Here is a 17440-nt window from a genome sequence, read left to right as displayed (position 1 = left end):
GAAGGTACTTTGTAATATTCTCCCCACACCCCCTACCCCCGCACCCCCGCACCCTTAAGAAGGTATTTTGTAATATTCTCTCCACCATTGAGAATGTACTTTGTAAGATCCACCCCCTGCCCACAAAAAATTGCTCCTAACTCCACTGCCTATCCCAAACCTATAAGAATTAATGATAATCCCACCACCCTTTGCTGACTCTTTTCGGAATCAGCCCGCCTGCACCCAGGTGATTAAAAAGCTTTCTTGTTCACACAAAGCCTGTTTGGTAGTCTCTTCACAGGGACGCATGTGACACCCACAATCCCACCTAGCCCAGGAGAGAGGTATTGCAGGATGTGTATTTTGACACTGAGCTTGGGGCTTTTCAATCTTCTCCTGGCAGCTTCTGGCTCCACACCTCTACCATTCAAGCGCCAGAAACAGCTGTCTATGCAGCCTGCTCTTGGGCTAGAGATGAGACACACAAGTCATTGGCTCCTGGATTTTAACTTTTAAGTAGACGTTTGTAAATCTATAGCTAACTACTGTCTTTAAAGCCATTGTTTCAATTACAAAATCCAACTCTCTGAGAGAAAAGGGTGTTTTAAATTTTAAAAAATAAAAACAATAAAGTTTGAGACAATGAAGAGACAATGTTTGAAGAAGTGGAGGCATTAATAGTTTATCCCAAAAATATAATATGATAATGAAAAAGGAGGCTTCACTCAAAAGGAGGTCAAGAGTTGACAGACTTTGGGAGGGCTGAGGTGGGTGAATCACTTTAGCCCAGGATGTTCAAGACCAGACTGGGCAACGTGGCAAAACACCATCTCTATAAAAAATATAAAAATTTGGCTGGGCATGGTGGCTCACACCTGTAATCCCAGCACTTTGGGAGGCTGAGGCGGGTGGATCACTTGAGGTTAGGAGTTCGAGACCAGCCTGACTAACATGGTGAAACCACGTATCTACTAAAAAAAAAATACAAAATTAGCTGGATGTGGTGGTGCATGCCTGTAATCCCGGCTACTCGGGAGGCTGAGACAGGAGAATTGCTTGAACCCAGGAGGCAGAGGCTGCAGTGAGCCGGGATTGCGCCACTGCACTCCAGCCTGGGCAGCAAGAGCAAAACTCCATCTAAAAGAAAAAAAAAAAGATACAAAAATTAGCTGGGCCTGGTGGCGTGCGTCTGTGGTCCCAGCTAGTCAGGAGGCTGAGGTGGGAGGATCGCTTGAATCCAGGAGGTCGAGGCTGCAGTGAGCCATGATGATGCCACTGCACTCCACCCTGGGTGACACAGAGAGATCCTATTTCAAAAACAAATAAATCAGTAATTTTTAAAAAGAGTTGACCAGCTGGTAGGAGGACAGAATTGGCAGGAAGTGGCTACACTTGAGACTCCTAGGGTCCCTGAAAAGGGTCCAAAATCCTGCACCTCTGCCCTTAGGAAGGCGGGGGAAGAGAAGTCCCAGGAGGGATTATAGCCCAAGAGGAGGGGACTTATTCTTCACTTTCCAGGGTGTGGGCTTCTAAGAGAAGCCTGGCTCTCACAGGACATCAGAAAGGGTGAGGACGCTAGCCTGAGGGATGGAGCTAGGCAGCTGGCCTGAGGTCTGCCTCACAGAGAGTGTCCCCAGTGTGATGTGGTTGCAGAAGAGCAACCTCAACCCACAGACCTAGAGGCAATCAGAATTGGCTCTGGACAAGAGGGTGCACCCGTAAGAGCCCATGGTTGGGGATGAATCTGTGACAGATTTAGTGGATCTTGAGATGAGCAGAAATCAGATGTGTAGCAGTGATGGCACAAGAAGATGATGATCAGGCAAGATGAGAGACACTCCAGAGAGACCTGGACGGCCAGGGAATGCTTAGTCCCCAATCCCTCTCCTCACCACAGGGCAATCTGTAAATCATTCCCAGGGAAAGGGGAAAGAGGATTCAGTGGTTAGTCAGCCAAGAGAGGCTGAGTATTAAGAAGGGAATGAGTTACTCCGAAATGGAAATAATATGTTTTGAGGGCTCATGAACCAAAATGAGTTCAGTTATAGAGAAATAAAGACAATTACATTATGTCCCCCTAATGAATAACTGAAATTTTAAATCCACAACATAATCATTATTAACATGTTATTATCTATAATTCCAAAGCTTTCTGTGCACATATACAAAAACAGATACAGCAGATCTACAAAATGGAAACAGCCTATACATGCTGCTTTGTAACCTGCATTGTTCATTTAACAATAACCTTTTCAGGTCAATAAATGTAAGTATCTACTATTATTGCTAATTGCCACATGACAGTTCTGTCTCCCAGGCTAGAGTGCAGTGGTGCAATCATTCCGGGGTTCAAGCAATCCTCCTGCCTCTGCCTCCCTAAGTGCTGGGACTACAGGCGTCAGATACCATGGCTGGCCGTTTTTTTTTTTTTTTTGAGACAGAGTCTCACTCTGTCACCCAGGCTGGACTGCAGTGGCACGATCTCGGCTCACTGCAAGCTCTGCGTCCCGGGTTCACGCCATTCTCCTGCTTCAGCCTCCTGAGTAGCTGGGACTACAGGCGACCGCCACCATGCCCAGCTAATTTTTTTTTTTTGTATTTTTACTAGAGACGGGGTTTCACTGTGTTAGCCAAGATGGTCTTGATCTCCTGACCTCGTGATCTGCCCGCCTCAGCCTCCCAAAGTGCTAGGATTACAGGTGTGAGCCACCGCGCCCGGCCGGCCCTTTTTTTTAAGCAACTATTATCAACGATTTGTGAAAAATAAAAATCCTTGCACTTACATCTTTGTTTGTCTGACTATCTTCTTAGAATCAATTCCAAGACATGAAATTTGGGGGACACCTTTACTTTTAACAGAGGCTGGATTATCAATCTGGGCCTCTGTGTCAGCCGTACCAATTTCTATCCCGACAGAAAACAAATGCCTCTTTCCACTCTCACCAAACTGGGGTATTAACAATCTTTCAAACTTTGCTAATCCAAAAATATATATATATTTATATATACAGGCTGGAGTGCAGTGGCACAATCTCGGCTCACTGCAGCCTCTGCCTCCCAGGTTCAAGCAATTCTCTTGCCTCAGCCTCCAGAGTAGCTGGGATTACAGGAGCGTGCTACCATGCCTGGCTAATTTTTGCATTTTTAGTAGAGACGGGGTTTCACCATGTTGTCCAGGCTGTTCTCAAACTCCTGACCTCAGATGATCCACCAGCCTTGGCCTCCCAAAATGCTGGGATTACAGGCGTGAGCCACTGAGCCTGGTCTATCCAAAATATTTGTTTTGTTTTGGTTTGGTTTGGTTTTGTTCCTTTTTTATTTCCCGCTAATCTAAAATATTTTTAAACGATGTCTCATGGCTGTTCGAATTTGCATTTCTTTAGTTACCAAATAAACACCTTTTCACATGTTTATTGGCCATTTATATTTCATCTTTTGTGAAATGCCTACTTGGGTTTTTTGCCCAATTTTCTGTTTAGGTTTCTTTTTATTATTGTTTTACCAGTAAAAATAAACTAGGTATATTCATTTATTTACTGTCCTATATATTGTAAATTTTTCTCTATCATATATCTGGGGTATTTTTTCCATATCTATCTTTTCCTCTGTGATTTCTGGCTGTGGGGTCATGCTAAGAAAACATGAATTGAATTCCACTTCTTCTCCATGTGTGGTTCAAACTTTGGCCAGACCTTGAGGTCTCCAAAAGAGGAAGGGCATGCTGGGATCAGCTTTGAAGACATGCAGGCCAGGCACCCAGCCCAGACAGCAGTGGTGGAAGCAAGCCATGTGTCACCCACAAAGGACCTTGAGATCACACAGGATATGACAGTCAGCTCCAAGAAATAGTCCCTAAACTTTTAAGTGATAATACCTATTTTCACCATCTTGGAAGGGTATAAAGAGATAAAATCATTTGTGCAGAAGGACAACACAGAGAACACAGGCTAAGTACTAAAGCATTTACTCAAAAAATATGGGTGACTGGCCGGGCACGGTGGCTCATGCCTGTAATCCCAGCACTTTGGGAGGCTGAGGCGGGCAGAACGCCTGAGGTCTAGAGTTCAAGACCAGCCTGACCAACATGGAGAAACCCCGTCTCTACTAAAAATACAAAATTAGCCGGACGTGGTGGCACATGCCTGTAATCCCAGCTACCCAGGAAGCTGAGGCAGGAGAATTGCTTGAACCCAGGAGGCAGGGGTTGCGGTGAGCTGAGATCATGCCATTGCACTCCAGCCTGGGCAATAAGAGCAAAACTCTGTCTCAAAAAAAAAAAAAAAAAACGGGTGATTGACTTCTAAGTGCCAAGCATTTCCCTAGGGCTGGGCACAAAAGTTTCTATCTATCCTTTGTAACTTGAGAGTTTAGTTGGAAAAATAAGCCTTAATCAAAGAATCACAGAAAAAACAAATTTTTCAGGTGCAATAAGGGCTATCAATTAGAAATACACAGGGTATTAAGGGTATGAGAGGTCACGGAGGAGAAAGAATTAAAAGGGAAAGAACGAGCATCCCTCACAGAGGAAGCAGGTAGTACAGAGGCCTCATGTCATGTGGTACATCTGAGCAATAGAATGAAGCTCAGTGAGCCTGAGCCTGGGCTCAAGAACCAGCAGGGGCCAGGCGTGGTGGCTCATGCCTGTAATCTCAATACTTTAGGAGGCCGAGGTGGGCAGATCACTTGAGCTCAGAAGTTTGAGGCCAGTCTGGGCAACATGGTGAAACACCATTACTACAAAAAAAATCAAAACAATTAGCCCAGTGTAGTGGTGCAGGCCTGTGGGCCCAGCTACTCAGGAGGCTGAGGTGGGAGGATGGCTTAAGCCCAGGAGGCAGGGATTGCAGTAAGCCAAGATCATGCCACTACACTCCAGCCTGGGCAACAGTGCCAGACCCTGTCTCTCAAAAAAAAACAGAAACTTCCTGATAAATTAGGCTAGCAGCTGAGGATTTCATTTGCTATCCTAAGAGCCAGTGAAGTGTCTTTAAGCATAGATCAGAGTATGGGAGAGAAATGACTCAGGTTTGTGTTTTAAAAGATTACTCTGACTAAAGCATGGATAAACTGGGGGTAGGAGGCAAAGAAATGTGGAGAGACCTATTGAGACCACTGCAAACAGAAATTGGCAATAGCTTAGACTAAAATGATAGTGGCAAAGGGCCTGTGCAGAAGTCTGATGGATCTTGGAGAATGACCGTGGACTATCGTAAACTTAATCAGAGTGACTCCAACTGAAGCTACTGTCCCAGATGTATCTTTTTTTTTTTTTTTTTTTTTTTTTTGAGACAGTGTCTTGCTCTGTTACCCAGAGCTCAAACTCAGCTCAATGCAGCCTTGACTCAAGTGATCCTCCTGCCTCCCACGTAGCTGGGACCACAGGTGCATGCCACCATGCCCAGCTAATTTTTTTTTTTAGGAATGGGGTCTCACTTTGTTGCCCAGGCTGGTCTTGAACTCCTGGGCTCAACCAATCCTCCTGCCCTGGCTTCCAAAACTGCTGGGATTACATCTGTAAGCTACCATGCCCAGGGCCAGATGTAGCATCTTTACTCATACACAACAGCTCTTGGCACTTGGTATGGAGCTACCAAGTTAGAATCAAATTGGTATTTCTCCATACCAATTTATAAGGATCACCAGAAGTAGTTTGCTTTTACCTGGCAGGGCCAACAGTATACCTTCACAGTGTTACCTCCGGACTATGTCAGTTCTGCTCTCTAGCATAATATAGTTCACAGAGATCTTCATCATCTTGACAATCCACAAAATATCACACTAGTCCACTACAGTGATGACACTATGCTGTTGGATCTGATGAGCAGAAAGTACCAAGCGCTTTAGATGCCTTAGTAAGACATAAATAAGAAGTTGGGAGTTAAACCCAAAAACAATTCAGGGGCCTGCCACCTCAGAGACATTTCTCGGAAGTCAACAGTATAGAGTTATGTCAAAATATCCTCTCCAAGGTAAGACAGGTGGCTGTACCTCATACTACCTCACACACACACACACACACATGCACACACGCATGCACGCACGCACAATGTTTGATAGGTTTTTCTTGGCTTTTGGAGACATATATACATTTGCGCAGCATGGGCACCCAGTAGCTCCACCTGGCACTCTCTCCTCCCTGGACAGTTTTGTAGCAGAGGCCTCCAGGGAGACACCTGTGAACAGCTTTCCTGAGCACACTACAAAGCAGATTTTTAACGAGGTTCAGAGGGCATATTTTTAGCAAGGTCTGGATCTCAGCTTTGGACACTGTCAGCCCCAGAGGTAGTGGCAGCTCTTTGTATCTGTTATTCCTACATTCTTTACTTGTTACTAACTAATCCCGTTACTACAAACCCGTTGTAGTTAACAATTATTGAAATTAAACTTTCCCTGAACAGATTATTATACATGAATTTCTCTAACTGGATAAATAGTGTAATCTTCACCTCAAAAATAGCCAAGTTTGAAAGGGAAAATCATGGCAGGGCACGGTGGCTCATGCCTGTAATCCCAACACTTTGGGAGGTGGAGGTCGACGGATCACTTGAGGTCAGGAGTTCGAGACCAGCCTGACCAACATGGTGAAACCCCATCTCTACTAAAAATACAAAAATTAGCCGGGTGTGGGGTGCACATCTGTAGCCCCACCTACTCGGAAGGCTGTGGCAGGAGAATCACTTGAGCCCGGGAGGCAGAGGTCGGCAGTGAGCTGAGATCGCACCACTGCACTCCAGCCTGGACAACAGAGTGAGACTCCGCCTCAAAAAAAAAAAAAAAAAAAAAAAGGGAATTCACAAGCTCAACTTTTTTCTTTTTTGTAATGACAAGGTCTTGCTCTGTTGCCGAGGCTGGAGTGCAGTGGTGCAATCATGGTTCACTGCAGCCTCAAATCCTGCGCTCAAAGGATCTTCCTGCCTCAGCCTCCCAAACAGGTGGAACTACAGGCACACACCACCATGCCTGGCTAACTTTTGTTGTTGTTATTGTAGAAATGGGGTCTCGCTATGTTGGCCAGGCTAGTCTTGAACTCCTGGCCACAAACAATTCTTCCACCTCAACCTCCCAAAGTGTTAGGATTACAGGCAGGAGCCACCACACCTGGCAAGCTCCATTCTAAACAATGTTAAGTCTGAGTTTACTTTAAAACACCCAAAAATAGGGCCGGGCACCATGGCTCACGCCTGTAATCCCAACACTTTGGGAAGCTGAGGCGGGTGGATCACTTGAGGTCAGGAGTTCGAGACCAGCCTGGCCAACATGATGAAACCCCGTCTCTACAAAAGATACAAAAATTAGCTGGGCACGGTAGTGGGCACCTATAATCCCAGCTACTCACGAGGCTGAGGCAGGAGAATCACTTGAACCCAGCAGGCAGAGGTTACAGTGAGCTGATATCACGCCACTGCACTCTAGCCTGGGTGACAGAGCAAGACTCCATCTCAAAAATAAAATAAAATAAAATAAAATAATTAGCCGGAAATCACTTGAACCTGGGAGGTGGAGGTTGCAGTGAACCAAGATTGTGCCACTGCATTCCAGCCTGGGCAACGGAGCGAAGGTCAAGAGTTTAGAAAAATCTGGGATTAAGATGTGTTTATGAGTCATTTCCATAAAAATGCATAGCTGAAATGGCCTAGGGAAAAAGTAAACAGCAAGAAGAGTGACGCTAGGACTGAATCTTGAGAAATCCCAACATTTAATGGCTGGATAGAAAAGATAAGCCTCCTAAGGAAATACTGGAGTTTCCAGAGAGGTAGAGGAAAGCGAGGACAGGGCTGTGTCCAGGTAAAGGGTGGCACCACAGGAGTGCAGGGCTCCTGTTTCCCTTCAACAGAGCTTGCTGAGGCTGACTGGCTGCCTCCAGCTGCTTCCCGTATCTTTGGACCTGCCACAGTGCTCATGTCAAGGCCACCCTTCTTCTAGGCTGCTAGAGCCCACGACTGAGCTTGATCGGAGCCATTTCTACTGAACTGTCTGACAGGGAATCTTTGCCCTGGGACTCCACACTCGACTGGCTGAGACCACCTCAGAATTGCGCTGTAGTGAGAAGCGCTTCCTATTTCCTTTCTTTCCTCTTCCCTTACTCATTCCTGCACTGCAGCCGGAAACTGCCCACCTCTGGCCTTCTAGTTAAGCACAATAATAATGTATCCCCTTGACTCAGGTATTTTTTTACTTAGAAACAAATGCATCCTAACTGACACACCACCCACAAGGAAAGGGTGAACGTGATGTCCACCAGATGTCAGACTGTAGGGTAGAGAGTTTGTGAAGATTAAAAAGGAAAATATTTTCCTCAGCCAACCACCAAAGGAAAAGATATAAAACAAGGGGCTGGTTTAAAAACAGGAGGATATTTAATCCATCTAAAAATACACATCAGGAAATGAGGGGAACCATAGGAAAATCCTCCACCTCTAACAGAGCGAGGTTACTGGCTTTCTGCTTGCTCCAAGAATCCCAAGACTTGATGTTTGGAAGAAATTATCTGTTCTTCAGCTACTCCCAGATACTCAGACATAAGTTACACACATCTGGAGAAGGGTTCTGCCCTGCTGAAGCTAGATGGGAGCTCAATGCATGGGAGAAAGGAGCATCAATCTAGAAAAAAATGATCAAAGAACAGCTGAGTGACAGTGTGGGGCTATCCCAGGCAAGTGGGCTCCTGGTGCTCTGGTGTAGCCAGAACCCATACAAGCTGGGCTGGCCTAGGGAGCCCACCAGCCAGCCTGTGTTCAGCTACAGCTTCTGTGTTCTTATTTACCATCATCAGCCACAGCCCTTGGGAGCAAAGCCCTAGATGCCTCCTTCAAGCCCCCTGCTGGTTGGTTTCATCATTATCTCGCCTCTTCCAAATCTGTAAGAAATGAAAACACAAACTGAAGTCTAGGAGGCATTCAGTCAACAGACACTTATCAAAAACCTATTCTGTGAAAGGCCATGGACAACTCGTCACCCCATTTACAAATCTGCTATACCCCATTTGGAAATCTGCTACAGTGGCTACAGCCACTGAGGAGAAAAAAGTTATCTCTAGAAGGAGAGGTATCACTTTCTTCTTACAAAGCTATGGCTTTTGTCTCAATCTTCCTTCTTTTGCCAGGTACTAGGGCAGTTACATAAAGAGAAGACAGAGATGCTGTGTTCCACGGGTCAATCCAATGGAGAGGACAGACAGGCAAAGCGATATGGTCGGCACTAAAACAAACGTCAAGTAGAAAGCGCTGTGGGGTCACAAAGCTGCCTGGGGCTCTGGGGAGCACTTCATGGTTGACTTCTAGCCAGCCTCCCTGATGAGTCTAGGTTCTTCCTCCTCGAAACCAGACCGCACACTTCTGCAAAACTAACCTGGCCATAATCACAACTTTCTTTGCTCACTCATACATTTTCTACACTTCCTTATACTTCTTTTCTGAAAATCTCTGCTTGACTTTCAGGGCCGTACATTCTGGCCCCAACTCACTCCTAAGTACTTCCCAACAGGTACCAGGCCCTCCAACCAAGGTCCTAACTCTATCCCTCTTCCTGCCTTAGCCCACTCCTCTCACTGGCCCCATACCCCACCTATTTGTGGCTCACTAAGCCTGTGGCCAACCCACCTGAATGTAAGCCTCTGACAGTGTGATCATCTGGGGAAGGATGTCAGTCACCTGGAGGTCTTGTAATTCATACCATTTGCCTGTCCCCTGCAGAAAGTATGAAGAGCTGGGTTAGTCTGCTCTCTAAAACCAAAGGGGTGTAGAAGGAAAGGATCATAGCCAAGACTAGAAAAATTAGAACAGCCACTAGACATCATCCAGCAAGAGTCATAAAGAGGAGGGTACATGACTTCTGCTGGGCATGATTCAATTAATGGGACTTCTGGTGTGTCAGTCATGGCAAACTCAATTCCTGTTGGGAATTTTTTAAAGTACTGTTTTTCTGTTTGTTGTTTGTTTTGTTTTTTTGAGACAGGGTCTCACTCTGTCACCCAGGCTGGAGTGCAGCGGTGTAATCACAACTCACTGCAGCCTTGACCCTTTGGACTCAAGCGATCCTCCCCTCAGCCTCCCAGGTAGCTGGGACTACAGGTGTGTGCCACTACAACTGGCTATTTTTTTTAATAGAGATGGGGTCCCACTGTGTTGCCCAGGCAAACTCTTGGTCTCAAAAGATCCTCCCGCCTCAGCCTCCTAAAGTGCTAGGATTATGGGTATGAGCCACTGCACCTGGCCCCTTGCATTACAATGGAGTCTGAAACACTTCTGTACGTCTTTTTAAAAGGAATTTAGTGGACACTAAAGATGAGAAAAGAGGAAGCTGTCTAATCCTCACCTATGTCTCCTTCCTGCTAAGAAATAACAGACTAGACATTCTCACTTATGAGGTACACAGTGTCAACCACTGAGAGAACCTAAATATGGACATTCCTGGCTGGGCGCAGGGGCTCACGCCTGTAATCCCAGCATTTTGGGAGGCCAAGGCGGGCGGATCACTTGAAGTCAGGAGTTTGAGACCAGCCTGGCCAACACGGTAAAACCCCATCTCTACCAAAAATACAAAAATTAGCCAGGCGTGGTGGCAGGTGCCTGTAAGTCCCAGCCAGCTACTTGGGAGGCTGAGGCAGGAGAATCACTTAAACCCAGGAGGTGGAGGTTGCAGTGAGCCAAGATCATGCCACTGCACTCTAGCCTGGGTGATAGAGTGAGACTCTGTCTTAAAAAAAAAAAAAAAAGCAACAGGTCATCAAGAAAAGGTGTCCTTGGTGGACACTGTCTATCACACTAACCTGATTCCTTTGGCCTAAGAAACCAGTGCTACAAATACAGCAAAATGTATCTCACTTCATGCTTCCATGAACAAGGAAAAAATGTTTCTAGATTAAGGCAGAGGCACTTCTGGCCACCCACCTGCCTTAACCAAAGTTTTAAGAAATGCCAAAGACCACTACTGTAGAATATAAATATTCCAGATCCTCTGGATATTACAATAGTTGAGAATATAGGAAACATAAGGAAAGCTCAGGATCACATAAGCAAGTTCCCATTCCTGCTTCAAGGACGAGTTAAGAACATGGGCTTTGAAGCAGAGTACCTGGGTTCAAATTCTAATTCTACCGACTTGAAGTCAATTACTGAAACTCTGAGCCTAAGTCTCCTCCTCTGTAAAAAAGATGATACTGACATCTGTCTTGGAGGTGTGTTTTAATGAAAGAAATGAGATTAATGTACATTAGCTGGCATACTGCCTAACCACAGTAAAGCACTAGATAAACAGAAGCTAGTTAAGATTAAACCCACAGTTCCAGAAGAGACTAACCAAATGAGAACAATTTATGCTAATAATCTGTGATATCAAATATACCTCAAGTACATGTTTTATCTGTTTTCAACTTGAGACAAATTCACAACATTTTTAAGATGAAAGGGAGCCTCTAAGCCAGTGCTTCACAAAGTTTAATTTCTTACAAATCAGAGGGTCATGTTAAAATCCAGGTTCTGATGTAGTAGGTTTGAGGGGCCTGAGGGTCTGCATTTCTAACAAGCTGATTTCTAACAAGACTGATGCTGATGTTATTGGTCCAAGGATGCATCCCACTTTGGATGGTAAGGCTCTAGTCTAGGGCAGAGGTTCTCAACCTTGGCTGCACATCAGGGTCTCTCAGGGAACTTCAAAACATCAAATGCCAGCCAGGCACGGTGGCTCATACCTATAATCCCAGCAGTTTCAGAAGCTGAGGCAGGAGGATTGCTTGAGACCAGCATGGGCATCACAGCACAACCCCATCTCAATTAACTTGAAAAACAGAAAAGACATCAAACAGAAAAGACATCCACCTCCAGACAATCTAACAGAGAGCCTTTAACCTTAATGGTGACTGATGTTTAGGGTCAGATAATTCTTTGTAACAGGGGCTGTCCTTCGTGTTGTAAAATATATACCAACATCCCTGGCCTCTGCCCCAGTTGAAAACCGCTATTATAACCGGCCTGGTGTGGTGCCAGGCATTGGGATTTTAAAAAGCTCCTGGTTGGCACGGTGGCTTACGCCTGTAATCCCAACACTTTGGGAGGCCGAGGCTGGTGGATCACAAGGTCAGGAGTTCAAGGCTATCCTGGCCATGATAGTGAAACCCCGTCTCTACTAAAAATACAAAAATTAACCGGGCATGGTGACGGGCACCTGTAATCCCATAATCCCAGCTACTCGGGAGGCTAAGGCAGAGAACTACTTGAACCCAGGAGGCGGAGATTGCAGTGAGCCAAGATCACGCCATTGCACTCCAGCCTGGGCTACAGAGCGAGACCCTGTCTCAAAAAAAAAAAAAAAAGGCTCCCAAGGTGAGTCCAATGTGTAGCCAAAATTGAGAAACACTGCCTTAAACTAACTACTGACAGCACTATTACTTGCAGAGTCCCAAAGCCAAGGCCAAGCAAGGACAAACTGAAGGGAGCTGCCCTCTGAGATGCCAAAGAAACACCCGTTTTTGCCACTCTGTGCCATGAGACGGTCAGCAAGCCACTCACATGATGAAGCACGTGGATCCGGTAGGAGCCCTCAGAGGGCTTGCCATCATGCACGATGTTGGCAATGAGGTCATAGGTGGTATTCTTGTGTACTGCTTGTACTTCTTCAGACAAGTATTCTCTCAGATCCACATTTCTGTTAATGGTGAAAATAAAGCCGGAATAATCAGACAAAGGCTATGAGGTTAAGGAAACTGTACCACACAAACGGACCACAAAGTTGTTCAGCCCTATTTTAGGACCCTTGCTCTGGGTAGGCCTGCAGAGTCAAGAAGGTCCAAGTGTGTTGGAATTCACAAAATATGCCAAAATGAATGACAGGGTTACACAGCTTCCCATATGATTAAAAAAAAGAAAAAAAAGAATGACAGGCAGTGGCTCATACCTATAATCCCAACACTTTGAGAGGTCAAGGTAGGAGGACTGCTTGAGCCCAGGAGTTCAAGGCCAGCCTGGGCAATGTAGTGAGACCCCTACAAAAAAAAAAAATTAGCCAGGCATGGTGGTACATGCATGTGGTCCTAGCTATTCAGGAGGCTGAGGTGAGAGGATCACTTGAGCCCAGGAGATTACGGCTAAAGTGAGCCAGGACCACACTATTGCACTCCAGCCTGGGCGACAGTGAGACCCTGTCTCAAAAAACCCCCAAAAAGAAGAACTTTCAAATAGTTAAAAAGGAAAATATATAGAAAGTTAACAAGAATATTAAGAGACTATTTTAAATACTTAATTTTAGGAAAAATATATCATTTTGGAGTCTACAAATATTTATAAAAAAAAATACAAGGTAAAATAAAAAAGACATTGCATCATAAAAGTTGTCTGATGTGCTATCACTCATTACATGAAACAAAACCGTGTTATCACTGGAAGAGTTCACAAGAAACAGCCAATGGTGGTCACGTCCAGTTATATAACTCCCTTTGAAGTTAGACTGTGAACATATTAACTGTTCAAAATTACAGAGTTTAAAACGTAAACCATGAGGTAATAAACAAACATACAACTTTGTTGTAATTACTACATGTAGCTTTCTATGTATTGGTGACAGCTATTTGTTTCTACAGACTGACAGTGTCCCATATATGATGCAGTCAGACTGTAATAAATATTCACTGTTAAGAAAATGGAGTCCAGGCACGGTGGCTCATGCCTGTAATCCCAACACTTTGGGAGGCCGAGGCGGGCAGACTGCCTGAGCTCAGGAGTTCAAAACCAGCCTGGGTAACATGGTGAAACCCTGCCTCTACTAAAGTACAAAACAAAAAATTAGCTGGGCGTGGTGGCGTGCACCTGTAGTCCCAGCTACTCGGGAGGCTGAGGCAGGAGAATTGCTTGAACCCAGGAGGCGGAGGTTGCAGTGAGCCGAGATAATGCCACTGCACTCCAGCCTGGGCAACAGAGTGAGACTCCGTCTCCAAAAAAAAAAAAAAAGAAGATATGAGTCCCCGAGTCCATGTGAGCTCTAGACAGCCAACCTGCCTTCCTGCTGCTAAAAGCTGACTTCTCATTTTATTTTCTCTTCAGCCTGAACAAAAGCTGACTAGACTTGTCTGAATGAGTATCAGAGAAGTCCTTTTTTTTTTTGAGACACAGTCTCGCTCTGTCGCCCAGGCTGGAGTGCAATGGCGCTATCTCAGCTCACTGCAAGCTCTGCCTCCCGGGTTCACGCCATTCTCCTGCCTCAGCCTCCCGAGTAGCTAGGACTACAGGCGCCCACCACCACGCCTGGCTAATTTTTTGTATTTTTAGTAGAGACGGGGTTTCACCGTGTTAGCCAGGATGGTCTCGATCTCCTGACCTCGTGATCCGCCCACCTCGGCCTCCCCAAGGGCTGGGATTACAGGCGTGAGCCACCGTGCCTGGTCCAGAGAAGTCTTTATACTCAAGATTTCATGACTGAACCAAAACTGTCCATGTGGCAAAAGAGAAATACTACATTTAATCATTTTGTGTTAGTAAATAGGAAAAGGAGCGATCTATTCATTTTTTTTTTTTTAGTAGAGACAAGGTCTTGCTATGTTTTCCAGGCAGGTCTCAAACTCCTGAGCTCAAGCAATTTTCCCACCTCGGCCTCCCAAAGTGATGACATTACAGATGTGAGCCACTGCACCCAGCCTAAAAGAGCAAACTATACTCATCTCCCAACCACAGCAACAGACCAGTTAAGAGAATGGCTAATTACCTGAAAGTGAAACTTTAAACCTGCCCTCAAAAATCTCTATCTCCAAATAAGCAGAGGGTGCCTAATCACCATAAGTCTGATAACTCTCTGACAAAAAGAGGATGTGTTATGAATAAAACATAGGAGAAGACAGGTATGAAAAAGACCCTTTTCAAGAAGTATGGACAATGAAATGATCCAGAATCGTATTACTCGAAGTAATTACAGCACATAAAATAATTAAAGTGCAAGTTTCCAGAATTAGTCACAATTTGATGTTCTCTAAAAGACTGCCTAGTTAAGAAGCAACCTTTTTCTTAACTTCTCCGAAGTAAGCTTTCTGAAGGACAAACTTTTATATTGGGCCTACTCTAGGCCCATAAAAGAAACCAATGAGGCAAGGAAATTTCTGTGGCAACTGAACAGGAAGTACCATTGATACACAGTCTTCCTCCCTCTGGAGCTGCCCTTGGAATCAAGACTGCCCCTACCTACCAGGAACAGACAGGTGACTGGCAATTCACAAGAGGCTAGTGCTGAAATAAAACTTTGATGCATGGACTTTCAAAGAAAGCACCTCTGTCATCCTACTCAAGGAGGCAGAGAACAAACCTCCATGTCCCCCCATTTAATTCTACTGTCTCACAAACAAGATGCTAGTGGAGAAAAGTGTGGGAAAACAGAAAAAGAAATTCCCCTGTAATTCTCAACTGCAAATGTTCTCTCTCCTCACCCTCCATGGTTCTAAGAGTCCTGGCAATACTATAATAAGATATTACACCTGGACAAACCCCTAGGGCTCAGGCCCATCTACTCCAAGCCTCTCATTTTATCTATGAGAGAACATATCCAGAAAACATGCAAACTATGGATCTGAGGTCCCACCACTAAGACAGCCTAAAACTCAGGCCTCTTAATTTTAGATACTACTTTCTTAAACTCTACATGGAATTTAAAACTGACACTATTTTCTTTCTTTCTTTTCTTTTTTTTTTTTTTTTAGCACAGTCACACTCTGTTACCCAGACCCAGGCTGGAGGGCAGTGACACCATTTCAATCTCCAAGGTTCTAGCCATCCTCCTGCCTCAGCCCCTCAAGTACCTAGGACTGCAGGTGTGCACCACCACATCTGGCTAATTTTTTGTATTTTTTGGTAGAGATGGGGTTTTGCCATGTTGCCTAGGCTGGTCTTGAACTCCTGAGCTCAAGCGATCCATCTGCCTGGGCCTCCCAAAGTGCTGGGATTACAGGCGTGAGCCACCACGCCCGGCCAAACATCTTCTTAAGTATGAAAAACCTTGTCTCTTGAGAACTGAAAACCAACAGTCTACCCCCAAAAAGGATCTTGCAGAAGTTTTCTGAGTTGGAAGGAAGCAAACTTAAAGTATCTAGTACAACTCTAGTGTGCAAAAAAGGTGTGATGGCCAGCAAATAGATGGGCAGACCGTCACTACTCAGGACATCTTCCAAACCAGGCAGAATCCTACCTGTCCTATCCTACTTGTATCATTTCTTCTTCTCTACGCAGGAGGACTATAATTTCCAGCCAGCAACAGGAGAGAAGATAAAATAGGGATTGCCTCCCAATAAAGATCCATCTTTTGTGGTCCCTGAAATAAGTGTATCCTTCCAATAAAAACTCTTATCTACTGTAGGTAGGCTCTGTTCCTTGTAATCCAACTAAGATAGTCCAAAATTAATACTGGTAAAAATACAAGAGAAGAAATCCAGGTTCACTCCCCGTGAGAGGAAGTGAGGCAGGATGTTACTTACGTAATAGGGAAATTGACAATAGTTGGATTCTTCTCAACAAAGAAGTTGTTCTTAGTGAATCTCTTGATACAAAAGATTAGATATGGAGGCAACTTGGTGAGCTGGAAGCGCTTCAGAAAGTTTTCCTTGTAAGTCTTATATTCCTAGAGAAAGAAAAGAAAATTCTCAAATTAGTGCTGAAGTTCAGTAGCATCAGAGCAGGGGCATGAGTTTTTCATTTAGGTTTTTAAAAATATAATTTTGCCTGACACTTAAGTTCTTAAGACTCCTGGTCCCAGAAATTATGTATGAGGCTTAGGATGTGCAGTTTGGCTAAGGCTGATTTAAAAAAAAAAAAAAAAAGGCCGGGCCTGGTGGCTCACGCCTGTAATCCTATCACTGTAGGAGGCCGAGGCAGGGGCATCACTTCAGCACAGGAGTTCGAGACCAGCCTTGACAACATGGTGAAACCCCATCACTACTAAAAAAGAAAAAGAAAAAAAAAGAAAAGAAAAAAAATATATATATATGTACAGAAAGAAAGCTAACCAGGCATGGTGGCTCACGCCTGTAATCCCAATACTTTGAAAGGCTGAGGCAGGCAGATCACTTGAGGCCAGGAGATCGAGACCAGCCTGGCCAACAGGGTGAAACCTCATCTTAGCTGGGCATGGTGGCATGTACCTGTAGTCCCAGCTACTCGGGAGGCTGAGGCAGAAGAATCGCTTGAACCCGGGAGGCGGAGGTTGCAGTGAGCTGAGATCACGCCACTGCACTCCAGCCTAGGCAACAGAGTGAGACTCTGTCTCAAAAAAAAAAAAAAAAGTATGTCTCCCCACTTTTTGGAGTTTCTCCTCTCCTAAATGACCTCCCTTTCTCTATACTACCCAGAGGCAGGTAGGGAGCTGAAAAAAGGATATATGAGAAGTATAAGAGAGGGCACTGTGGTTGGGCAGTGGTTCACATCTGTAATCCCAACACTTTGGGAGGTCGAGGTGGGAGGATCCCTTGAGGCCAGGAATTAAAGAACGGCCT

At 45.0% G+C, this 17440-nt stretch overlaps 1 protein-coding gene across 9 annotated transcripts in view; it reads right to left on the bottom strand.

Annotated features, from left to right (window-relative positions):
• Window positions 1-17440, bottom strand: part of USP39 (ubiquitin specific peptidase 39) — a 91052-nt gene that overhangs the window by 36494 nt on the left and 37118 nt on the right. For 7 of the 9 annotated variants that reach the window (XM_030828153.1, XM_003268759.4, XM_030828151.1 and 4 more), the window contains 4 exons: window positions 16427-16569; window positions 12489-12624; window positions 9582-9668; window positions 8318-8839 (listed from right to left, as the gene is read on the bottom strand). In XM_030828153.1, the coding sequence (XP_030684013.1) occupies window positions 8792-8839; window positions 9582-9668; window positions 12489-12624; window positions 16427-16569 (414 nt within the window). In that variant the 3' untranslated portion in view covers window positions 8318-8791. Of the gene's footprint in view, window positions 1-8317; window positions 8840-9581; window positions 9669-12488; window positions 12625-16426; window positions 16570-17440 lie in introns of those variants that run through there. The other 2 variants (XM_030828149.1, XM_030828147.1) reach the window with 1 other exon arrangement.

This window comes from Nomascus leucogenys, chromosome 14 (assembly GCF_006542625.1).
Source record: "Nomascus leucogenys isolate Asia chromosome 14, Asia_NLE_v1, whole genome shotgun sequence".
Classification (NCBI taxonomy): Eukaryota; Metazoa; Chordata; class Mammalia; order Primates; family Hylobatidae; genus Nomascus; species Nomascus leucogenys.
The sequence above is the reverse complement of the archived record's forward strand: the minus strand, read 5'-3'. Positions and strand labels throughout refer to the sequence as shown.